At 39.4% G+C, this 26,431-nt stretch overlaps 1 protein-coding gene across 1 annotated transcript; it reads right to left on the reverse strand.

Moving 5' to 3' along the window:
* Positions 1-5,347: 5,347 nt before the first annotated feature.
* hsf4 (heat shock transcription factor 4) lies at positions 5,348-26,119 on the reverse strand. Its single transcript, XM_029433297.1, has 13 exons — positions 26,041-26,119; positions 24,274-24,382; positions 24,054-24,181; positions 22,883-23,007; positions 20,554-20,629; positions 19,666-19,733; positions 18,586-18,685; positions 17,688-17,806; positions 16,993-17,223; positions 16,739-16,856; positions 16,094-16,159; positions 11,068-11,165; positions 5,348-8,702 (listed from the first exon to the last, which is right to left on the reverse strand). Exons 2-12 carry the CDS (start codon positions 24,302-24,304, stop codon positions 11,106-11,108), a joined length of 1,122 nt encoding a protein of 373 aa, XP_029289157.1. The 5' UTR covers positions 24,305-24,382; positions 26,041-26,119; the 3' UTR covers positions 5,348-8,702; positions 11,068-11,105.
* Positions 26,120-26,431: the final 312 nt, after the last annotated feature.

Here is a 26,431-nt window from a genome sequence, read left to right on the forward strand (position 1 = left end):
CTCCCAAACCTTTACATCGGTTGTTCATTCATAAACGAAAAGAAGAGGTCATGTTGATAGAGCTCTCATTTGGGCAACTTTAAAATGAAGAGATTAAAGAAGAATACAGGAGTACAATCAATACAAAGAGCAACGTTTTTAGTCATTAGATGTCGCGTGAACAAAAGCCATGGCATTTGCCTCAAGTATATTGTCTGTTGTCACAGATATCTCTTCTCCCATTAAGTACTTTAGCCTTTTAAATTTCACCAAGGTTTCAATATTTCCCTAAAGGTGAAATGAAAAAGTAAAAGTCTTGAGACTGTTTGTGTGCTCGCTGTTGCTGTAAGAGAAACAGCTTTTGCTCTGTAATTTGAATTTATATTGAGAAAGCTCCAACTGACAGTGCTGCTGACCCCAAGCACCTTTGCAATAATGGGAAGCATTTGGAGTCATTTCTTCGTTTTTTGTGAATTGTTTAAATGAATGAGGAAGTTATTGAGGCTCCAAATTGAGATTTATAAACACTGAACAAATTCCCCCGCTGCTGTAACTGCAATGCATTCAGATAATAGTGGCCTCTTTTATACTTGATGTGGAAAGAGAGTTTACAAAAATAGGGCTTGAATAATTTCAGTTGCTAAAAAATTGAATACTTTTAAGGATACGTCTGCTTTGTTGAAAAAAGTTAGCAACCGAATTAAACTGACATTTGACCTGTGGTTACTGTTGACAATGTGTGAGGCTGTCGGTGATTCATACTGTGAGCTCAATGACTGTTGCTGAAAGTCTACATAATGAAATGTGACAGTGGAAGAACATTATACATTTTAACAGTTTATACATTCAGGAGTTCTGTCTCAAGGAAATATAAATCATCACAGATTCAGTGTCAGTCTTGTTTGCCGTCAGTAACTACATCTCATTTGCCTGCATCCTCACAACTCGGCTATAAAAAGACATTTTGTATGAAAAATGCAGAAGTGTTTCAACCCTCATGCCCCATCACATCATCACTGCCAGCACTACCACTAAACCGGATTATTCCAAGAACATTCATAGCTCATATGTTTGAATCGTGTTCCCGGAGCAGAGAGATAGTTGAGGTGCCACAAAGGCCATTTTCCTGGAAAAAAGAGAACTCGATGGAGACGATTGCCAAAACACTCTGAGACCTTAAGCTACAAATGTTTCAGGAAAAGCAGCACAAAGGGTTCTCTGTCTCTCCCAGAACAGTAGTGATTTTACATTTATGACCTTCATATACACTTCATCGCTATGTACTTTTCATTGAAAACCAGTTTGTGCACCCATATATTACGTTAAACACGCACAATTGCTCTTTTCAGCGACCTTTTAAAAAACAATCTTCTTACATCTCTTCCCACCTCCCTCTCATATCTGTACTTCCTCCTGCTTTACTTTTACACATCACTAAAGATGAAGGCTCTTCCAGTGAAGGGACTCTTCAGCGACTCTTTGTATCCCTTTGTATTTTCATTCAGACCTCAATGCTTTTTTAAATGTTTAAATATGCAGGGATGCTTCCTACTGTTTACTTTTTTGTCGCCGGTGCAGAACCATGTCCCTGCTCTGTGTTGTAAGGCTGTGGCGCCGGCAGTTGAAGTGCTTCAGCTCGGTGCTGCTGTTAGTTATGAATAAAAGACGCCTTGTTCTGTTGTAGTCTGGCCCTGCATCTGCCTGCAGCTGCTGCTTAAGTGATCTCTGAGGACCCCTGGCTGGTATTTGGGGAAGAAAGAGAAAGAAAGAAAAGGAAGGAGCAAGTGTGACATGGCAATTGCGAGAACTTCTTAGCATTCACCTCGGTAGGTGCATGAAAACGCCTGAATGTGAGGAATCTGTATGCATGTCAGTTGGTCTGTGTGTGTGTGTGTGTGTGTGTGTGTGTGTGTGTGTGTGTGTGTGTGTGTGTATGTGTGTGTGTGTGTATGTGTGTATGTGTGTCATGGTCTGACCTGATGCTTGTGTGTGTTACTGGTGCAGTCGGGGTTTTGCAGGAATGGGTTAAACTCCAGAGCGATGCTCCATGGAGCGCGATGAGAGGAGAGGTACTCTGGGACAACACAAGCCATTCCAAATAGCACTCAGTCTGAATAATGCAGCAGTATGGAGGAGGGAGGAGGAGGAGGTGAAGAGAAGACGAAGAGGAGCGGGTGTCAGAGAGATTGTGTAGTTAGTGGGGAGCAGAATGATGCACAATGATACAGAAGAGGAGAAGAAGAAGAAGAAGAAGAAGAAGAAGAAGAAGAAGAAGAAGAAGAAGAAGAAGAAGAAGAAGCGGAGGAAGAGGTTGGTAGAGGGGGCAGGAGGACAAAAGGGCACAGAGGAGATGTGGAGGCAAGAAGAATAAACAAGGGAAAGGAAAAGTGGCCATATGGAGGGAAGAAGCTTGATCTATAGGTCTAATAATGCCTCTTCATTCACAGCTAATATAACCCTGTGCACCTGCAAGAAAGTACATTAATACTACATGTTGTAAAGATACAGCATACATTACACAATAATTAAAAGTGGAGGCTGTCGGGCTAATAGTTATTATTGTTTGTCATTTTATAAGAAGAAGACTTTTGTGAAATGAATAACAAGGAATAAATATATTCATTTATTTTATTACAATCTTTGATTTAAAATCCTGTCAAAATGAACCAGACTCATAACTAAACAGTGATAACTATGAGTAAGAAAGCTTTCATAACATAATTAAAGAAAAATTACCAAAATCATATTCAGTCAACAGACCTTAGAATTTAAATCTTTAATACATGGACTAATAGTTAGATTCTGAAATATAACATTTATTATTTTATACCAAATATACCAAATAATCAGTTTTATTGATACTTGCCAGTAAGAAGTTATTTAAAAAGTAAACGGATGAAAGATATTCAGAATGTTTATAATTGTTTGTCGCTTCACTTCTCTATTGTTTGTTAGTTTGAAAATTATTATTGCAGATATACATACAAAAAAACGTATACTGTTGTATTTACAGTTTGTGTGCTGCCCCCTAGTGGCCAAATAAAAGCGCAGGTTTAATACTGTGGCCATTCTGTGATATTTTCACAAATGTTTAGTAGATTTTAGCATGAATTGTAACCAACGTCCGATCATAAATTATATTATAAGATTCAAAGATTGATCCCTCAAGGTTCAAAATGAAGAAGATGAAGGGAAATAATCCTAACCTCTGCCTACATAATCCCATATTTCACAGGTTTCACATCCAGCACAACTTTGGCATGTGTAAGAGGTTCTTGAGATATATTGACTCTCTTATCATAAACCATTATCAGCTAAATGTCATAAATGTAACGACATGAAGGCCAGACAAGCGGGTTACATAACATGAAAAACTGCAAGAATAACACAAATAAAATAAAATAAATTGGAGTCCTTGTGTAAACGAGGAGATTCTAACTGCTTAGTTATGATATTATCAAATCTAAACCAGCTAACTTTAGACAACGCTATCTTCAAGTCGCACTACTGTACATACATATTTTGCCATGTTCTAGCTCCAGCAAAATATTTGAAATATTAAGGTGGTAGAAAAAAAGGTTTTGTTGTGTGAATCATGCTGTGTGTGGACATGAATGGCAGCATTTTAGGATAAATAATAGGCTTCTAAAAGAAGTAAATATAAACAGCAGCAATAACAGCAGCCAATGTGGCTGACCTCAGGAAAGGTTGATTTAATAAAAACATTAAACAGCAGCAGCAACTACAACAAAAAGATTAGAATCATTAAAAACAAGACAAGAAAATGCTCTGTTCATTTGTACTTTTTAAAAGAACTAAACAAGAAGGAATAACAGATTTTTTCCACAGAGTCTAACCTTGTTGTGGGAAACTGCACTTATCTTGCTTCATAGCTGACTGCAGCTGCAATGTGCCGAGAAAGCAACATTTTCTCTGACATCATCGTTGTGAGAACATTTCAGACAACCATTTTACACTCTTTGATTGATGGCTGGGTAAAAGGGCTGAAATCTAATTTGCAGGATTCACAAATGGAATATGTGCTACATCAGAGGCGTAACTGGAGAGCAGCGGAGAAGACGAGACAAAGGGAACCTGAGAGACACACACGTCGAGATGAGAGATAATGATATTTATAGCAGCTATGTTTCCTGTGTGTGTGTGTGTGTGTGTGTGTGTGTGTGTGTGTGTGTGTGTGTGTGTGTGTGTGTGTGTGTGTGTGCGTTGTGTACACACATATCGTGTTATTCTTAAAGGTTTTATGTGTAAATCACAGTATAAGTAGTTGTGCCTAATTTATATGATTTTGAAATGAAAATCATATAAATCATAAATTCAAAACACTATTTTGTAATGTAGGTGGAGCTTATTCCAAACATATTGACACTTTGATTTCATATTTTGTGGAAAGGAACGTTTGTTCTAAAAATGCACGAGAAGGTCTCCATACATGTTTTGTGTTGTTTGAGTCATGAAGCAACAAACAGTGGTTACAGAATATTAGAACATTTTACATTTCTGGAAAGAAATCAAAGTGACAACACTGCCAGGTGGCAAATCAAAGATGTGTCAATGTGTTCCCAACGGCCACGCTGCCAGCTAGTGTTCATCCATTAGAGGTCAAAGTCATTGTGATACAAGTCACAAGTCTGTGCCAAAGTCCCCGGTCAAGTCCAAGTCAGTATGTGTCCAAATGTATCACATACATAATGTCACATGGAGGACAGGAGATAATTGGAATTCCTATGTGAACATGTTTCGTGAAACCTATTCCCCCCAGACATTGTGAGCTGGTTGTTACAGACCTCAGAGTCTGTTGTACGTCCTCAGACATCATTTGAAGAAAATAACTTTATTTGTGAATTGCAACTCAAAAATGGGTTTTGTACATTAGAGTTAAAGCAACAGCTATATAGATAATGTAAAATGAAAACGCAACTAAAGGAATAAAAGACAGAGAAGGAAAATAGCCGACAAAGAATATCACAGACAGATATACTCTGTAGGCCACAGCTTACATTGTAGGCTGTGGCATGTTGAGGATACATTTCCCCCATATACGCTACAGTCAGATTGTAGGGCCTACAATCTGACTGTAGCGTATATGGGGGAAATGTATCCTCAACATGTTTTTTATATGATGGAGGTGAAGGCAGTTATCTTGAACCATTTATTACATTAATGACACCATTCAGAATGTGTCAGGCAGTTTAAACACAACATAGAACCACAGCAGAAGCTGGATTTGGATTTGGATTTAACAGTTGTACAAAAAATACTTAGAAGTAGAAAAGCTGGATGGAATCAGAGAAATGTGTTAATACGTTTTAAATGTTCTGCTGCTGAACTTTATCAGGGGTTCCACGAGGGTCGATCCTTAGACCACATCCTATTAATGTATACATGCTCTTGGCAACAGTATAAGGAAATGCAATCCTATATAATCAATAGGCTACTTTATACATCCATTCATGAGCGTCATCTGATGAAGGCCAGAAGCTGAAATGTTTTAGTCTCACAATAAAATTGACTTCAAGTGTTACTGTAGTTTTGTAAATGCTGCTATGCTTCACATATTCATTTACTTAAGAACAGTTACTACTGTAGTTAACTACTTTTGCATTGCTTATGAAGCTTGACCGGGCTGCGGTCCCCCGTCACAGTTGCTGAGATGGACATCGCATTGTTAATCGTAAACACAAGGAAATGCATTTGCAGATGGTAAATCTACAACAATTCAAATACCAATTCAAAGGAAGTAATCAAAAATGTATCTTAGTCTTCTTTCTTTCACTTTTATTTGTTTTAACAACTTAAAATATGTGATACACAGGTGGAATACATGTTCAATTTTCTTGACTCTCTGTAACAATACACTTTAGTCTTTGCAAAAAACTATTCACATTTTAAGCAGGTTGTGGCCCACTTTCAAACACATCTAAGCACTAAGGTTGCCTGTGTGTCTATATTGAAAGCAGGTGCACTTTGTTGTAACAAGAAAGGGTTTTGCTGTCCATGTTTTGTTAATATACTGTATATGTTAATATGCTGATGTATTGTTGTCCATTGGCAGTGAAGAAGTGCTTTTGGGATGCCAGGCTTTGTTACAGCAGAGAACTTTTCACTCAGTTAACAAAAATACTTCCTTATCTATATGCAATCCTGACAAGCATAAATGTCATTTGAACACACATCCGTTCATTTCCAGTGCAAATGATTAAAATGGAAAACAGAATAAATTAAGAACAGCAACTGAATGTGTGTATTCATCACTCCTTGAAAAAAAAAAATCATTAACACTCATATTATCATGAGGAACAAGAATAAATGCTATGTCTAAAATGTACTGTATACTCTCAAATATCATACAACTGTGATTTTTAGTGCAATTTCACTTGTTATACACCACAGCTTGTTTTTTCTCCCTTCTCCCCAAAGTATGCACAAAGAAGGAGCGTCTGCCCTAAAGATGTTAACCTGCAAGGGGCAGTTTGCATTAGCTTTTTAATTTGGAAAATCCAATATAATATCTCTGTAAATCTACACAATATGAACACAGCTATGAGCAAGTTTTTCTGAGCGCATCGCAGAAACAAACCCCTCCGTTGTAATCATGTCTATGTCAGAGGAATTGCTTTTCTAGTTTTTGCAGAATCACACTGTAGCTAATCGCAATGCAAAGTTACAGCATTATGAATTCAGAATGTCTAATGCAATGCCCTTTTCAAAAAGTTAATGCAAATCGCTTCCCTTTCAGCCTCGCCAGCAGCGCCGTGTCTGGTTGGCTGGTTGTTCAGTCAGTTCAAATCTTTTTGGCCTGAATCAGCCTTTTGGATACACAGAGGGGACCAAATGTCCAGCTTTTCTGTGCAAAAAAAAGCATTCCTAAAGCTGGATGTGTAGTTCTGCATTAAGGGTTTACAGTTTAGCTACAGAGCTACACACATAGCCGCCGTAGCTTTGCCGTAGGCTAAGCTGAAGCATAGCACGTGTGCGTTTCCCTAAAACTGAAACTACACGTTGAAGCTTTTGTCCGACTCAGAGTAAAGAGCTTGCAGGGCTTTTAGACTCGCATGCTAACATCATCCTTCTGCAGTGCATCTCACCATGGTGAGTTCCAGTCCACCACTCACAGTTGCTGTTTCCTACATTCCTATGGTCATCCATGTATTGCAATTTTGTGAGTTCTCACAATTCTGTACAGTATTGCACGATTCAACTCATCTCTAGGAAGTTTCCCAGAGGAATATTTATCAATAAGTTAACCCTTTAAACTGTTGCCTGCAACCAGTGATGAGGACTAATATTTTACTTCGAATGGTTATTGATTATCTTTTGTAATCCAGAAAATTAATATGGATTTCTTCAAGCAGGTATTCATGGTTCTACAACCGACTCCGTTCTCAAATAACCACGCCACCATACATTTAATGAAACGCAGTCAACCATAATAAAATCCTTTAGAAGACTGGCTCCTAGACAGTTGAATATTCTTTTTTATTTATTTTGTATTTTATTTTTTTACAAAGTATGAAAAGTAGCATCTCATTGTCTTGACTTTGTCTCAGGGTTTCTATGTTCTATGCACAGTCAAGGCTTGACTCAACATGTGGCCTTTGTTTCCAAATAAAAACAGTAGTAACATTCAGAGACATCATGTCTCCGAGACTACATTTTTGCTTTCGAGTTTTGAAAAACCTTGTTATTGAGGCCAGTCTCTCTTTTAGACATGCATGTGTAGAGCAACAACGTGTTGGTCATCTACAAACAGAGAATAAATGACCTGTTGTCAGAACTATAACTAGTGATACATATTGTGCAAAAATGCAGTGGTGTTCATGGTTGTGTCAAATGAGAAGTCTATCTTTTAATATTTCCTTTAAACTTCACATTTAAATGGACAGAAGAGAAGTAACTCTAAGTCTCTAGCTACATGTCAGGCCTGTGCAATCATACATTAGATGGGTGCTGCAGTGTGTAAAACCTCCTATTATGATATGCTTAAAAAAAACTAAAGGTTTCTTATCAGATTTTAGAGTGGCTTAAATCCATTTCGCTAGAAGAACCTTTCATATCACGGAAGTCTAACTCACTTCAGATCTATCTCAACACATTCATCATGATTTGAAATGCATGAAATATATGAGGAGCCCTTAAATTGTCAACACCCTTACACAGACTGAAAAATAAATCACATAACTTATAATATACAGTATGCTACATCGGCCCCCAAGATTTGCCAAAGTTTTCTCTTGGATACGAATACAGTATTTTTGTAATTAGGATAAAATAATAAAAAATATTCATTTGTACATCCGTAATAGCTTCTTTATACAGAAGAGGAAGAAAAAGTCACTTCCACAAGCAGGAACTCCCTCTCACACAAAGACTAAAGTGCTGGAGCCAAGAATGCACTGTCTGCATCCAGCTGGCTTAAAACTGGAGTCTAGATATAATTATGTCATAACACACTTGTTTGTTTAACTATGAAAAACTTAGACCAGCGTCTTTCTTCAAGCAGGCAGCAGTCATGCCCACAGACCTGGTGGCTGACTCTGGCAGTCAGCTGGCCTGGAAATATAAGGATAAAGGCTTTGCTGCATTTTGTAGGTATGTAAATAGAAAGAAAGAAAGTAAAGTCTTGTGTATGAAACAGCCTGGTTGGGCCGTGAGATCAAACCCATGCAGAGTGGAATAAGGAGGGGAACAGCAGCTTCTGTGGCCTGAGGAGAGAAACAAGAAGATATCACAGAGTAAGTCTGTGGGCAAGCGCAGTTATACTTGGAGGAAAGGAGATGAGAAAAACAACGGGTAACTGAACAGTCTGCAACTCTTGAATGAAAAAACCCTATTTTCTTGAGGGTGCAGTTTTCATTTCTCCTTAAACAAATATAATAGTGCACTCATTCAAGACCACACAGGTACAGATGAGTCGTTACTATTTAATTATAAGGATAGGTCTGGGTTTTTTCAAGTCTGTCTTTATATGAAACTTATATACCAGATGTGCATGTTCAGGATGCTGCATTCATCTCTCCTCTCCATATGGATAGTGAAGTGATCCCTTCCTAACGTAGAATACTGGACAAAATCTACCGTCCTTGTTGCTCCGATGAAGTATATGTTGATTGCGCATTGTAATGGCTGTAAAATAACTACAACATTTAGATTGGTTCCCTGCAGGCCTCACTTTCAATTTGCAATTCTGTCTGCAGAAGCCCTAGACATATACAGTACCATCACTGTCAACCAAAGAGCGTTTTGTGAATAGCAACTCAACTCAACAAAATAACTTGCAAATCAACAAAATAACTTGCAAATCAGCAAAATAGCAAAATAGCTTACAGTAATTATTCCCAGGTGACGGAACAACCAGAGTAATGTTAACTGTGTAAACTGTACCTGGCAAAAGAGGAGGAGGCAAAGGAGGCGAAGAGGGAGAGTGATAGAAAATGTGCTTTCTATCAGTAAGTAAGCAACAAAACCTGCCCACTTATTAATTCTACCGGGTGTTTAACTCTTCCTTTATCAAAGAACTGAGAACTTTTAGTTGTTTCTTGCTTTGGACAGTAGCCAGGCTGCTAACGATATATGAATCAGTAGATCGATCTTCTTGTTCATATGAGAATCAACAGCCAGAAAATATGTTATCACCGTCTCCTTTATGTTGGTTTGAAAGCAAATGCATTGTGTCTTGCTGTTGGTAGCTCCAACAGTAACAGGCTACCACTTGGAAATGCTGGGGGGGGTTGAAGTTGAGAAGCTGTCCGTTTCCACTTTAAGTGTAAATGACCCCCCATGCATGGATAATTTCATGACTTGTAAGCATAAACCCTTTTTAGTATTTCCTTTAAAATTAAGTATCTTATTTTGAAAGGACCAATCTGATGTTACAAAAATAGAACTTGTCCGTATTAACCGGAAAGTAAACTGCAATAAATAAAGATGTAACAGGGAAGTCTACACTTGGCAAACTATTTTCATCATGTGAGGATTTAGGAGTGTTGCTCAGTAATGTAATGGATTTACAGCCCTGGGGAGTTGTTATTAATTTTCCTAATAATTAGTTTGTTGTTAGTTTAACAAAGTGCACACAACACAAATAAACAGCATCAGTCCAGGCTTTCCTTTATTCACCCAAAGCTAATATGTGGCTGTAGCAGTTCTAAATAAAAAGGGAGTCTTTGTCCCGCAGTTGTGTTCCAGTTTATTAGCAGTGTTTTGTCCTGGCAAACAAACCTACATGCCAATAACATAATGTATCTCTCTGCTGTGGAAGTGAGACTATCCAGAGGAACAATCTGAAATATACCAACTTGTATTGTGTAATTCAGATTGAAGCCTCATTTAAGCTTCAGCTTAACTTTAGAATTCTCTTTTGTCTGGAACTACGAGAGATTTTGTCCTGTATCTTTTACATTAATGGACAGCATGGACATAAGGAATGATGACAGCGACCAATAACTCTGTCGTTATACATATGGCGTATGAGTATTGTATTGAAACACTCTTGAAAAGTCTATGAATATAACCTTTAATGCTCTTGAACTATTATGCTGAATGATCTACATTACAGCTGCTACCATAAACACAGGACCATAGATTGAGTCAGTCCCACATACACTGTCCTGCTGCTGAAATAATGATTGGTGCACAAATCTTTTTTAATCCACGGCTGAAAATAGTCCCCAACAAATGCGCTATTTACTGCTGTTTGAGGAACAAACTGTAAGAATTACAGTGCCCTGCTGTTTGGGGTAATTATTATTCCTTTTTCTTTTTTATCCATGACCTGTATATATTTCCTCAATAATTAAAAATAAGTCAGTTGGAAACCATTGGTTCCTATTTAACTTCAGTAGTAACTTGGAGCTAAATTCCACATACAGACTGCGGAAATCATAAAGTATTTAAAGACAGACTAACACATTGGTGTTTTCATGAGATTTGTTGACATTAACAAATATATAATACCGTCAGTGTTATCCTTTTAATGACTTAGCCCTGAGATAAAAAAAAGATTAGTATGTCCTCCAGGTCTAGAAAAACTGACCACTTCACTAAAGGATTAAGTCACAAGATCGTTACCTTCCACTTCAGAAAAGACAGTCCACAGCACAAATCGATCACTGTTCCTCACAGCCAGAAGCTGGAAAAGCCTCCGCTTCCTGGTTCTGGAACATGTACTGTGAGGGAAAAAAACACACATATTTAGTGCTCCATGACCATAACGTTAAAGAAAATTATAGAACATTTGTGCTATTCTATCTATATGTTGCATATCCAAACATGCTCATCATGTGCTCGTTCAGCAGAACTAAATGGTTACTGTATGTGATGTTAAAAGTCTTGTCCTCTCATACAGAAGCTGGGCTGACCCTGGTACAGCACTTCAAATCAAATCAAGTGTATTTGTATAGCCCAATATCACAAATTACACATTTGTCTCGGTGTGCTTTACAGACGGTACAAGATACGACATCCTCTGTCCTCAGACCCTTGCACCGCACAGGGAAAAACTCCCCAAAAGAAACCCCATAATTAAAGGGGGAAACATTTTCTAAACCTCAGGGAGAGACTGAGGAGGGATCCCTCTTCCAGGAGGGACAGACGTGCAAAAGATGACGTGTGTTGACAATAAACAACAAAGTAAAAATACAACATGATGTGATCAAGACGGATCCAGGATGATGTCTAAGATGCTTCCTGGTGTCTCCAAAAAAATAAAACAAATGACGTGGGCGCAGCCCCGATTCATGATCCAGACATAACCTTTAATAGTGGCAACCTGCCAGATAAGAGGCACTTGTTGCTACACTTAGTTTGCTAATATAGGAGGTGAGGCCTGGTTGTGGTCATCCAGCAATGTGGCCAGGGATTGTTCAAACCTAAAAGATTGGATGGCTATTTTGCAATCAATCAATTTTAGACCATCACCTCCTCTTGCATTAAAGTACTTCTGTTAAGCTACTTGTCAACAGTTCCTGCTGGGTATATGTGCTCTGCAGTGTCTGGTGTCTCTGAGGGGAAGTGTCTCTCAGTCAGGCTACAGAGAGGAAGACAAGGCGGAAGAGAAATAGCAGCAGTAATGAGGAGCTGAGGATGAAGGGAGAGAGAGACAGGGAGCATGAGGAAGAAGTGAGTATTGAAAAAGATGGACATATTTCTTTGTCTTTTGACCAAGGACTGTGGCCAGAGAAGATCAGGGCCCTAAAAAAACCCAAAACACACTGGGTCTATTCCTTGGCGTGTCCCAGACAAAGCAAATCGCCAAAGATGTTTCACACACTCGTAATATATCTTTATGGACTTTTCAAAAATTTCTGAGATCATTGACAAACGCAACGTGATCTGAGAACTAACAGAAGATTAGAAATAGGATGAACAAAAAGAGAGATGATGTGTTTTCCGTAGTTGTTACTCTGCAAAAGATATGAGGTCAAATGCATCCCAGACCCCCTCAGCAAGTGGTTGGAGTGATTGGATTACCATGCGTCTTGGAGGTCATTTACACTTGTATTTAGTGCTGTCCACTTGTGATCTGGTCGCTAAAGACACGTTTCGGAACCAAGTGTAAACAGGGTCAGTGATTGACTGTGACTGAACCACTTGAGACGTTGTGAAGGCAAGTCATTTCTTGATGAGTACTATGTAAAGTCAACCAGAGAAATGAGGATTATGTAATGGGATTGGAACAAATTCAGTGAAAGCACCAATTAATTGTATTGCCTCCTATATTAGATTATCCCTCATGAGCATATAAAGGATGTTCAAGCAGTGCATAACTCCTTAAGATGGTTACAGAATGTCTTTGGGTAAATGGCACAGATCGTATGATGAATTACCAGAACATGGGGCCAACAAGGCGCACACAGACTGTAACTGGAAAAACCTGCTGCATTCTCTAATAACTGTTAGTAGTATTGAACGTCAGAACATAACCAAACAGCGTCAATAAATCTGCCTTTTAGACATCACAGCCTTCTGAATCAGAATTGAATCAAATTATGACTTTGCAGTTCATCAGGCAGACCTCTGACCTTCTGACAAAGGTTTGCAATCGATTTAGTAACTATTTACTATATATAGCATTTTACAACTGCCAACCTACTAAAAAGTAAAAAGCTCATGACCTTTCAATGACTTTATAAACATGTATATTTTATAAAACATATTACAATATAATTTATTACCATTTATCATAGACTTCTTAACATTTATCAAACAGACCTAATGGTCTTTTAGGAGATGAGCTTGGAACCCATCGGCCGTCGATCTCAGTGTCAATTATTTACATTCCGATTAGCAAATTGAGACGTGAGAATGGCGTTGAGAGACGGCGTCCACAACCAAATTATTTCACAATTAGAAAGTTTACAAGCAAATTTTAATCTAATAAAATAAAAACAATACAATTCTAAGTCATCGTCAGACAATAGCCAATGACTTCTTAGACTGCGTTTTGGTCGATACGTTCCGCCTCTTTTGCTCTCCACGCACTGTTTACCTCAAATGTAATCGGGCAATACTATTCGGACTACAACAGACTACAAATAGAAACCGAAAGGCTTCCGCATCCGCAGATATTTTTGGATATAAATGCAGAGTCTGTTTATAGAGATAAGAAGTAAAGAAACCCATCAGCATTTTTAATGACTGCTACTTTACGATTGTGTTTTATTAATGACTCACCAGCAAGATGGATTTTCCACAACCTGGCAACCCAAAAGTTTCTCTTATTAATGGCTTATAATTTTAGTAAATTATATATTAACATTAATGAAGTAATTAGTTACAAATGTCAAAGCCTCGATACATGGTGTCGTATTAGAAAATGGTACTAAAAAATCCTTTGGGCGCTTACCTTTGGCCTCTCATGTTCTGAAAGGAATAGTTTGACATTTCGGGAAAAGCATATATTCTCTTTTTTTGCTTTCTGTCCGTGGACAGCTAGAGCCGGGAGACAATTAGCCTAATTTAGCATAAAGCTCAGTGATTACCACATCTTATCTTGTTTGTTTAATCCATACAATGTAAAAATTACAATTGTATGGCTTTATGAGGGGGTTGGGCTGGGCGCAGGAAGTCACAGGAAGTCACTGCAACAAGCCAGAAAATAAGACAAGTTTCCATCCACTACTGTTGAGCAAAATTTAAGAGTTGTTTCATCAAGATTAACAGTTTGTGGAGATAATTCGTCAGTCAGGTGCTTTTAAACCATTGAAGAAGAAGACAACAAGTGCAACAAGATGACGTAATTATAAGAGCGCCAGTCAAACCTGAAGCGGACAAAAGCGAAAGGAAGAGAGCAGTATCACGATAAGACAGGCAAAGATGAGTGTGAGAGAGCCATTGTGTTTTGCAACACAGTGTTATATGTCGCAACAGCATAATCAGTGATTTGGACATCTTTTAAGGAAATAGCTGCTATTTGACATTCAGGGTCACTGATGAGGACACATTTTATATGGATTAGTCTTCAATGGTTTTAAACCAGTTTAAAAATGCATTTGCATGGCACCTATTTCCCACCTAACTTCTCTCCACTTTAGATGTTAAAAGCAATCTTCAAAATGCAGCTGCAAAGCATTTGCTGTATACAGCAAGTGCTGTATACTAGTTTTGTACTCTTCCTGCAACAGCTGGAGGTGGTGATAGAGCTTTTCACAAGGTGAGCCGCATGAGACGCTTTTTAAGCCCCACAAGTTGTCAAGGCATCCTGTCTATTCATTGCAAGGTGGCAAGGAAATTAGACTTCAATTACATTATTGATTACTTTGCTAGCATTAAGGTTTAACAGTGGGCAAACTTTGAAGAGGGGTGTGGGGGAAGAATGTTTTGCCAACCCCATGTTTGTATTTTATCGGATCCTTGATCCAAGAGTCACGTTGGACAATTTCATCTTCAGTCTCAGCTTCAGTGTGTAGAATCACTAGTTTGGCTGGAAACTTGTACCTCATGGAACTTTTCCACACTTGATCGGTGTCAGTTTTGTTTACGTAGTTAAACACATCATGTGTTGGCAAAGCAGGTGTCGTGGCGCAGAGGGCTCTGACAAAACATTGCGAGGTTGTCAGGCATGCCGCAAAAACTTGCAAGCACACATTCCTGGTAGATTCATTTTTAAAGTTAATTTTGAAATTCGGATTACTTCGCAGATGTGGAAACTGAGGATAAAATGATTGCTGCCATGGTAACTTGAACTATGTCGAATAGTGTAAATGTTGAGCAGTGTTTGATAATCCTTGGACCTGCAGCAGAACGTCCATACATGTAGTCCCATGAGTTTTTCTTTTTACTCTGGATGACGGTTTAGGGAGATGTCCGCCCTTATTCATTTGATATGGGACATGAGTAAATTACTGCTCAGGGAATTATAGGATAGCTACTATAATCAATGTCTTTATTTTAACAATGGATCAAATTATTAACTATAGTGTAAAGTGACAGGTGTCGCTTATAGTGACAAATCCACAGAAGTTTTTAACTAAATCTGCAGTCGACTAGCTGTTTAACATTTAGCAGCCTAAGAGAAAGTTATTTTCTAATGAGTTGGTGGAGACCAACACAGAGATAAAAGGAGAGAAAAAAATATATGACATACATTTGCCAGGAGGACACAACCAAAACTCAAAATGAAAGATAATGTTGCTGTGTCTGCTGGATGTGGAAATAGGCAAGGCCTCGAGTTTGGCATTTTGACCGTTGCCGTCTTAGTTTTTGGAACCAGAAGTGCCAAGAGAGAGTGGAGCAAAGTACAACCAAATGCTGAATGAATAAGACATTAGGCGACCAAAATGTTACAATTTACTTTCATGAACTGACGCCACTGTGAAAGGGTTAAAGTTCTAAGACGAAAACTCGGAGAGCACCCAAACCCGACAACGGCGTGTTAGCGACCTGTCAATGAAAAGGTAGCAACTCAAATCATATGCTGCTTTATCGTCTATTTTACTCTATATACCAATAGGCAATGATATAAGTAAGGGTGCATTATTCATACATCTTGGTTTGATAGTAAGGTAGTTATGCAGAAAAGCTGCCATCATCACACAAATCATCCTTCTCCAAGCTCTCTCCCCATGCTCTACAGCTCTCACACTATATGACTTACTGATTTGAGATTGGACTCCATCTCTGTGAAGTTCCACTCAGTCAGAGGAAGGCTTAAACTGAAGGGCTAGAGAGAGTGAGAGAGAGAGAGAGGGGGGGAGAGAGAGAGAGAGAGGGGGTCGGTGGTAGTTAGGAGGAGGGAGAGGAGGATTGAGAGAGAAGAGCGAGAGGGGGGTCGAGAGAGAGATAGAGGGGGGTCGCTATGGTAAGGGTAGATGCTGAGTTCTCTCGGACTCTATCTCTCTCGCTCTTCGCGATATCGCTCTCTCTATCTATAGGGGGGGCTCTCTCCTTTTTTCTCTCTCGTTTCTGCTCTGGTTTTCGTTCTCTCTCTCTCGCTCTCTCTCTCTCTCTGCTCTCTATCTTTTGTCTCTCTCTTTTTGTCTCTTCGTTTTTGTGGTCTCTCTGTTTCTTTCGCTCTTGCTCTCTCTCTCTCTTCGTCTCTCTCTCTCTCTCTGCTCTCTCTCTTTTTGTTTTCTTCTTCTTCTGAGAGGGAAGGAATATGAGAAAACATTTGGCCACTGTGTCCTGTATAAGGAGATGCAGATACAACTACCAGTTTAACATTTTAAATATCAGACACATCTCAATCCCAGTTGAACAAGCTGCAGGTGTGTTTCTATAGGTGTAGTACAGATCTACTGACATCCATTACAGCGCTGGTCCCAGCTTCCAAAGTACTCTGCTGGTGGCTCCTGAGCAGCAGCTGCTGCAGCTCCTCCAGGCTCATGTCCACATTCTCAACTGCATCTGAAACCTCCACTCTGCACACACACACATTAATACTTAATATATAAACACAGACACACAGGGGCCACTTCCTCACTACTGTACAAACATCTTTGTGTACATTGCATTCTTTATGCGTGTCTCCACCTGTGATCTTGTGTGAGCACCCACCTGTCCATGGCAGGTCTCTTACTCCTTCTCTCCACCATAGAAGCCACAGAGCCCCTCCCCTCCAGAACAGACTGGACCATTGCGACGGGGAGGACCGGAGGTTCTGAGGAGCACACCTCACAGGAAGAGCTCAACGCTATGGCCTCTCCTCCCCCTACACTGCCTCCTTTCCCTCCTCCTCTCACTCCTGGACTCACAGGCTCCTCTTTGATAAGCATCATGCACTTCTCCCTGTGGGTGGAGTCAAATACTATGAGTCAAGAACTAACTACCAGTAGCATAAGGTGGGTGAAGAAAACATTAAAACAGGGTCAGTTTTGTTTACTGTGATATGTTCTATCACGCTCATCTCTTAACACTATTCATTCCCAACAAGGCAACATTTTGTTCCCCAGATCTACGTTGGTTGAACCAATCTGAAAGCATCCAATCAAGTTGCAGGAGAGAACCATGCAATTGATGAAGAGCACGTTATGACTTGTTTAGGACTCGAAACTCAAAGTTTAGAATTTAGAACTTGACTTGGGACTTACCTGCAAATTGCAAAACAATGAATTATTTCCAACACTGCCAATATCCATGATCTACTTCACGATATCCTAGAAAATGGTTATTAGATTCTGCAATAGATGCAGAGCTGATTGTGGCGGTTACCATTAAAATGGCCAATAGTAATGTCATATTGCATCACTTACCTGGCCTCATCAGGCTGCATCTGAAGGGCCATACTGGCCTGAGACATATCAGTAACATCAGATATAATTGGTCCTCCTGTCAGCCCACTCGCAGAGCAGGAAGCAGTATCACTGGATGGCTGAGGAAGAAAAGGAGATGACTGTGATGTGTGTTTGCTCTTGTCTGTCTTCTTCTCTTAATATATCTGCAAGTATCTGCATTTTATCAGGTGACATGTATGGTCATGCCAGTGTCATATGGGGGAGAAAAGAATGCTTAAAAATATATCAGAATGAAAGGCAGTATGTTTCAATATTTGTGATTGTTCTTTACAAACTAGAATACAAAAAGAATAATTTGCTTCAACCCAAGGCTTTAGTTTGTACGGCCTGCAACAAGGTACTGTACTGTATGGGCCTTCTAACCTGTCACCGTGCTCTGCTTCCCTCTAGTGGAAATACAGCATAAGAGCTGGACTGATGACTCAAGACAAGAATTCTGTCCAGATAATATATTCACTGTGATGTAGTGGATATGGCATGATTGAAGAACAGATTAAAATGAATGTTTTGAACTGCTGAATGATATATTGTGTTTTAGGAACGATGCATTTAAAACCCCAACACTTAGAAGCACTTAGAAAGGCCGGCCAGTAACTTCAAAGTTGATGTTTACTGCGTGTGGCTGCCAGCACCATTTGTGCTGAACGTGTCAGCAGCATCGTAGCTTACTTATTATAGTTGTGTATTGACACAATGGCTGCATATCACTAATAGTTCTACAGGAGATTATTTTTGGTATAAAAACATTACTAACAAAAATAAGGTCATTTTACTCATTTGATATATGTTTACTGGACTTCAGAGGTTATGAAGCACAGTGGTAAACGTTAGGTGTATCAATTTAATATTTCCTCACCGACTGGATGTAGAAGGGCTCATGCATGGCCTCCATTGGGTGGTTATGGCTGAACTTGGAGGCAGGAGGGCTGGGAGAGCCATCGTCCAACATTAGGGGCCTGGAGGAAACATTATCAGTTACACATCTGGACTCATACCAGCTACAGTTTACATCGTCAATGACAGCAGGGCATCATCATCAAAGTAGTAATTCATTAATGAATTTAAGCTGTTGCAATGGAAACTTTGTTGGGCAAAGATCTGCCTAGTTTACTTTTAGCATTTTTGAAGGTGCTGCTGAATGGTATAGATGTTTCGTCTCTACTTCACTACCCTGCCTCTGAATACCAACTTGCTAGCAGCTAGCAACATGGCTGGATTTGTACATTACCTTCAAAACTAACGATATTCTCATCAGATTTAACGGCACTTTGTGTTTACTGCTAATTAGCAAATATTAGCATGCTAACCCGCTAAACTAAGATGATGAACATGGTAAACATTATACCTGCAAAACATAACAAATGTTAACATTGCCATTGTGAACACATTAGTATTTGCTGCTGATTTCTTTTAGCAACATCAGCCTTACACATGGCATGGCTGTGGAGTATTTTAGACTTTGTTTTTTTGGAGCACTTTTTGCCTTTTTAGATAGTTCATGTGGAGATGTGAGAGGAAATGAGCGGGGAGAGTAAAAATTGCACCTTTGCCAGGTAACACTCTGACATATGTCTTTCTATAGCACTTTTGTGGTTCAGCATGCCTTTCCTTTCTCATGTCGGCCTTGTTCACACTCCGCAGCAAAGCTGAACCAGCATTTTACACACACAGGCTGTAGCAGGGTCATGCACTCTGCTCTGCATTCCCTGTGTGTAAATGTGTGTGTGTGTCTGACTGACTGATTCAGCACTTGTCTCCATTCACAGTGCTTGTTGAGTTAGATTGTTCAGTTTGTCAGCTGAGCCAGCCCTTCCCTCTGCCCCACTGTGGCCCTGTTTGTCTCACTTTTGTTGATTGCTCCAGTGTGTGTGTGTGTGTGTGTGTGTGTGTGTGTGTGTGTGTGTGTGTGTGTGTGCGCATGTGTTCATGTACTCACAGCTTTCTCTTTAGTCCGACAGTGCTGGGTGTGTTGGACTGCATCTGGCTGAACAGGAACTGAATCAGCTGGCAATGAGAGAAAAAGCACAGCATGAATCAGCATCCTCCTCTCTCTCTCACACACACACACACACACACACACACACACACACACACACACACACACACACACACACACACACACACACACACACACGCACACACACACTATTTCAAAATTCCCTCGGGCTTGAATCGGGTCAGGTTCCCACCAGTTTCCCAACGTTATTTTTTTGAATACAGACTTTATATTCTCCGATGTAACAGTGTTTGGGCTGTGCTGAACATTTCAGCTTTAGATTTAGTCTAGTTTTGTTTTGAATATGTCAAAATAAACAAATAAATAATATATATAGGCCTATATATACGTAAGAAAACAAAGCAAAAATACCCAGCAAACAAAAGGAGCAATCTCTAAATAAACAACATAGTTTATTATTTCATGTCCAAAAAGAGTAAGAAGTGAATACTTCCCCTTTTTAAAAAGACGTTTTAAACTTAATGTTAAACATAAACATTCTAGATTTCTTTCAGTGTTCACCATAAACACTTCGATCAAATCAATCTAGTCAAATGAAAATGAAGCACAAATCAAACACAACATATGTGTGATGTACCCTCTCTTACTATAACAGTTTCCTTCCACGATCATCCATCTCATAGCCATTCTATGTTGCTTTTAAGAATGTGCTTATACTTCTTACATTAACTTATTTTAAATGATCTACATATTTAATTTCCCTCCACCACAACAATGACTGTATGACTTCTTCCAGAGTGTCCCACTTGTTTTGACAGATATGACTTATAGTTCATGGCATACAAACACACACTCACATACACTGACCTTGTTCATGACTTTCTGTTGCTGTGTGTGATTCTGTCTCAGAGAGACCACCTCTCTCCACAGCACTTCGTTCTGCCTGCGAACAACAGGGAAGATGTTAGGGGAGGTTGTTGAAAAACTGTTTAATTCACTCCAAATCTTTTCATCCTCACAATTTTGGCCTTGAATTCTAAAACTGTAATCTATAACTGTTACCCTCAAGCAGAGATGAGGAGCGAGCGACAGAGGTCTGGTAAACTCACTTCGCTGACTCAAGTTACATCACTTGAGGCAAGTTAACAGATTTCCTGCAGGAGTTCCCCTTCAACCCTGCACTCCTCTTAAAAGATTAAACATATCAGCATGAACTTTATATTGTTGTTGTTATTGTATCATCACCTGGTTATGTTTTCGGTTTGGCTTATTTGTTTGTTTGTTTGTTTGTCAGCAGGATTACGGAAAAAAACTTCAGGCCCAAGTTTTATGGGCCAAGGAAGAACCTATTTAATTTCAGTGGTTCCAAATCACGGGGTGGACACACACATTACTTTTCACTTATGGAAACGGCCTTGAGATCTGCGCTCCCTCTGAGTGCCTGTATACTTGACTTATTGATCATTGCATTAACACACACACACACACACACACACACACACACACACACACACACACACACACACACACACACACACACACACACACACACACACACACACACACACACACACACACACACACACACTGGACAGTATCACCCTCTAGCCTGACACTGACGTGTGTGGAGTCTCCCCTCCCCACTGCTCTTGGATATATAACCCTCATCCACTTCTGCAGCATAAGACGACAGTATCGATACAGATGGGTTCCTCACAAGAGTGTGTGTGATTTTACTCTTCCTGTCTGCTTATTGTATCTGTTACACTCCACTATACAGAGGGCAGAAAAGACGTGTTTATATACTGCCCCTACTTTAGTTCTCTTGCTACCTCAACACAGTTGTAAGATGTAAAGACGCTTTTTCCACTGTGAAATGACTCAGCACCACCTGGATAATTCCCAAGGAGGATACTCAGGAGTATTGTCACAAGTATGTAATGCCTGGAGAGCAGTCCCAGGCTGGGATATTGGGAAGGACCGGTCTGTGCTTTGAAGATTGTCTGACAAACTCTCTAGGATGTACATGAGCAGTCCTTTGAGAGGGAATTGAGGAGAAAAGAGCTTGATAAATCAGCTGTTAGCTCTCTCTCTCTTTCTGCGCTATACTATAACTAGTATATATTTTTTAGTAATGGAGAAGTTGTATCATGTGTGCACAAAATACTTAAAACAAATGTATGTGGTAGAATATTTTGAGAGGGCATTGTCCACGTCCACATGCACACATCTGGTCATCCTTTCTAAGAATGTCGTTATTGGTCTGTGTGTGTGTGTGTGTGTGTGTGTGTGTGTGTGTGTGTGTGTGTGTGTGTGTGTGTTAGTCAGGTGAGCAGGTGAACATTCTCTCCTCTCATTAGCAAACAATACTGCGCACAAAGCAGCTCCACCACACAATAGACACACAGAATCTATGTTCAGCAACAATAGACTAGAGAAAAAGTAGTCAGTTCATCCACTGGATGATTTGTTTCAACTTAGCAAGAGGAAATATAGATAGTCAAATGTAAACTATAATGCATCATAACTGTATTGTCTTTACAAAAGATAAACAAAATATTGGCCATCATTGATAATAAACCTTACAAAGTTGTAGTCATAGTGAGGCTACTCAGTGGAAACTGTCAAATCAAACAAGCTTTTGAGATTTGTTATTATGAATACTAACTACTGTCATTTTATTTATTATTTACATAACTTTCACACAATATCTGCTTTAAACTGTAAGGGGGCCAAAGGCAAACATTTGTTATAGGGCCCCTTTTACCCCCTCACCAACTACCCCCCCCCCCCCCCCCCCCCCCCATTGTGCACTCTTTGCATTGGGTATGTACAGCCTTGTGCGAAAACACTACAAAAGGGGCTGTGTTAGTGGGGGTGTCCTGTTCCAGGTACTGGTAAGATAATGGAATAAGAATGCAGGCTTAAGTACAGTTATAAATAGCAGATTCAAATATTAACTAGACTTTAGGTTCCCCTACACGACAGGGCCTCAAGATATCGAAATAATGCAGGACCTGTGTTAGTCGATTGTGTATACTAGCTTTGCAAATTACTAAATAAATTAGCAATTAACCAAACAACATAAAACCACGTGACACAAATTGAAAGTGGGACTTTCGGGGTCCCTGAGGATCTGGGGCAGTTGCTCAGGGCATGTGGAGTCATGGCACACACACAACATCTTTATACTCACTGTTTCATGTCTTGCATCTGACACTCCATGTTGTCCTGTTGTGTTCTGAGGAGCTGGACTTCATACAGAAGCTTACTGAGGTCCTCCTGACGAACTTTGGTCTCCTCACTCTTCACTATGGATACCTGAACACACGGTACAGCTTAATTCGGTAATTTACTCAGTGGAGAGTTTCGCCACACTAGCAGCGTGGCTCTCGGGATGGCAGTGTCAGTCTGTCCACTTTGGTCTCACAACTGTTTTGGTTAAATTGCTAACATTTTGTTCAGAGAGTCTTGACTTTGGTGATCCTCTGACTTTTCCTCTAGTCTTCACAACTATTTTTTTGAAATTGTCAAGACATTTGGTACATTCATGTCCCCCTTGGTGTGAATTTTAACATTGTAATTATACCTGCTAAACATCAGCACGTTAGCATTATCAGCTTGGGAATGTTAGCACGCTGACGTTAGCATTTAGCTCAAAGCACCACTGTGTCCTATAGACAAATTCAGGCCTTAGGCGGCAGATTGGCCAAGCCACTATAACTACAGTGGCAAGCATATATCGTAATGTTTGTAAATGATTTTACTTTTTACGCACCTATGCATAGAAATCTGTCCAGGAAATATTTTGTAGGCAGGTTTATGTTGAAAATACATTCATCCAATGCCATTCAAATAAAGATTTACAATTTACAAACCGTAAACTTTTTACAGGAGGCAGCTCCACCAACAAACTCTCACTCAAGAGAGAAAGGAAAGTAAAACCCACAAGTCATGAATCTCCATTACATCCATACCAGGGACTGCTATAGACAGAGCGGTCTGCCTACACAGGGTTAATGGTGTCCCTTATATATATATCTCTTTTTAGATTGGTACTCTTTTAGATCTCCTGTCTGAAATTCCACTTAAATCACAAGTTAGCTGAGTTTAATTAACTAAACATGGCTCTTTGACATCTCTCCACATACTGTGGAGGTCTGAAAGAGGCGGTCGTGTTTCGAGATGAATATCCAATAAACATCAGTGCTTCTAATGTCAATGTAAGTTCAGTTCAGTTGCACAATCCCAAATTAACTTCTACAACTCGATAAATGTAAAGCCTGTCTACATAATTTGAGACACCATCTGATCAGTTGGTCTTTGAGACATTGTGTATGTGGGCATTTGTGTGTGTGTCTCCATACCTTCCTCTTGATGTGCTCCAGCATGTGTTCATGTCCCTGGAGGAAGTACAGATGTTGGAACTCTGTGTCGTCTCTCTCCGGCTTCACCAAACCGCTCTGCTCGATGTTCACCACCTTACGGAAACCATCTAGACACGCACAGATACGAGCAAACACACACATAAAGTATAAATACATACTGTAATTGAAGGAAGAGAAGAGAAGAGAAGAGTGTACTCACACATGTTGAGCTGTCGAACAAAGCTCGCCATATTATTGTGTTTAAAGTACTTTGGCAGAACTTCCTTGGCAAAGCGTCCTTGGTCAAACACATGGAAACTTGTCCCAGACTGAAATAGAAAATATTTAGGAATGTAGTTAGTTTAAAACAGCTCTGATCGTATCCCACTCAGAGTAGAGAGAAGGAACATTTATAGTCAGACATACAAGGCAGAGCCCACAGCCTGTGAAGGATGGATGCTATCAAAGTATTTTTCTATGGTGTCCATTTAATGATAGATTTTACTGTACAATCAACATAATAATTTGACTTGTCTGGTTACTTCTTTCTCATCACTATTGCTTGGTGTGAATGTAAACACTAACTTATAAATACCAAATCCTCACAGTGAATGATGCAGGCTATTGTGTTATCATAAATACTGGACCAGAAAATCAGTCAAACATCAAAGGAATCAGCGTTCAAAGATGGAGGAGCTCCAGTTGAAACCTGTTGTTTATTTGAATATGCTTGAACCGAATGAAGGTAGTGCCAGTTCACAGAGTATGGCACCACTGGGATAATTGTATAGATAACATTATGTATTACGGTTCAGTACATCACTTTCAGTGAAGACCTTTGCAATGATAAGGAATTCAAAACGAAACTTGCAAAAACGTCTGACCCTAGTAAAATGGAGAATCATTTTATCGTAATTTGTCCAGCCTCTCCTGCATTTTGCATTACGTTGTGAAGAAAATTGCAGAAATTATATGACTAAACTGCCGTATTATAATCACATGAACAGGAATACATATTAACCAAGTTACTCTGTATTTCACGTTAATATATCCCCAATATGATGTAAGAATCATAAACCAAAAATAAGATAAGTCATAACTAAAGTTTACATTTAGAACACCTTTATTGCAGATTACAGACTATTCTGCATTAAATGTCATGTTGTGGTCCTTTTCACTATTTATGCATTTTAAAGAGCCCTTTTGCAGCCATTTAATTTCATCAACAATAAGGCTTGAATTTACACGAGGATTGCACAGCTGTTGCTGCAGCTAAACCTGCACAACTGAACAGAAACCCTGTAACTCTCAAAGCACCCACAAATGTGAAAGCTTGGTGCTGCCAAGCAAATAGTGTCTTGGTGCTCCTGTGCTATTTTCACGTATTTAAAGGTGATATGCATACATTTTCTATTCAAATGAGCTTCATTGGAAATACAGTCAAAATCAAAAAGATCAGCACTAATCGCCCACATGCCAGTACAGTGAAATGATTAGCATCTGCAGAGAGTTGATGGTAACTGATAGAGAAATGTAGTAGTCAATACCAATACCAGTCAAATTCCACGATTCTCAATACCAATTCCATACCACGGTAAAAAACAAACAATAAATACCATGTACTTAAACACACACTCCTTTATTACCGTTTGCATAGTAGTTTGGTTAAACAAGACATAATTCCCACTCTAATATCTATTCTATAGTGTTGTGAAAATATCTGTAAGAAATTGAGCAGATCATGATAAGGTATACTTTACATTTGACCAGTTAACATTTTTACTGAATAGACCCTGAACGCACCATAGTGCAACGCAATGAAACCTCTGCTCAAAGGCTGCTAACAGCTAACGTTGACTAGCTTTTCTACTGCCGATTTCAACACGCATTTGCTGTTCATAATGTGGCATTATCAAGGAACAAATAGGGTGCGTCCAAGTCAATAGTGAGTCTCGATCTCTGACGGTACTACCGGGCACAGCATTACCTGCAGAAAACGAAAACTGTCATGTTTACATAATTTTGGCAATGACTTGGTACCAAAGTGTCGGTTCTCGTGAGTCGTGACATCCCTCGTAACTGAAGCGTGTCACGCCCGGACTGTGCGGTGAACACGGCTGCAGTGATTGCAGCCATGATCCGCTCAAACTCATTTATTGTGGGACGCAGAAACAGGATGCAATGAAATGTGTGTCTTCAAACATAAATAAAGCTGCCCACATGGCATTTTTGAAAATACACGAGAAAAGAATTAATGAAATACGGTTATAAAGAAATAAAGAAATGATTTCTTCCGCAAAAAAGTCAAATTGCAATGAGCTGCAAAACTTTATGGGCGTGTTTGTGCTATAATATCATTAGCGCTATATCTTTTGCAG

The sequence above is a fragment of the Cottoperca gobio genome, chromosome 6, assembly GCF_900634415.1.
Source record: "Cottoperca gobio chromosome 6, fCotGob3.1, whole genome shotgun sequence".
Taxonomy (NCBI): domain Eukaryota; kingdom Metazoa; phylum Chordata; class Actinopteri; order Perciformes; family Bovichtidae; genus Cottoperca; species Cottoperca gobio.

Excerpts from the sequence above, each read along its gene's own strand:
- hsf4 (XM_029433297.1), bottom strand. The coding sequence starts at position 24,304 with ATGGCGAGCTTTGTTCGACAGCTCAACATGT. Across the intron at positions 18,686-19,665 it reads GTCGGACTAAAGAGAAAGCT|GCCCCTAATGTTGGACGATG; the intron begins GTGAGTACATGA and ends TGTTTCCTCCAG. Across the intron at positions 16,857-16,992 it reads AAGAGACCTGCCATGGACAG|AGTGGAGGTTTCAGATGCAG; the intron begins GTGGGTGCTCAC and ends GTGTGTGTGCAG.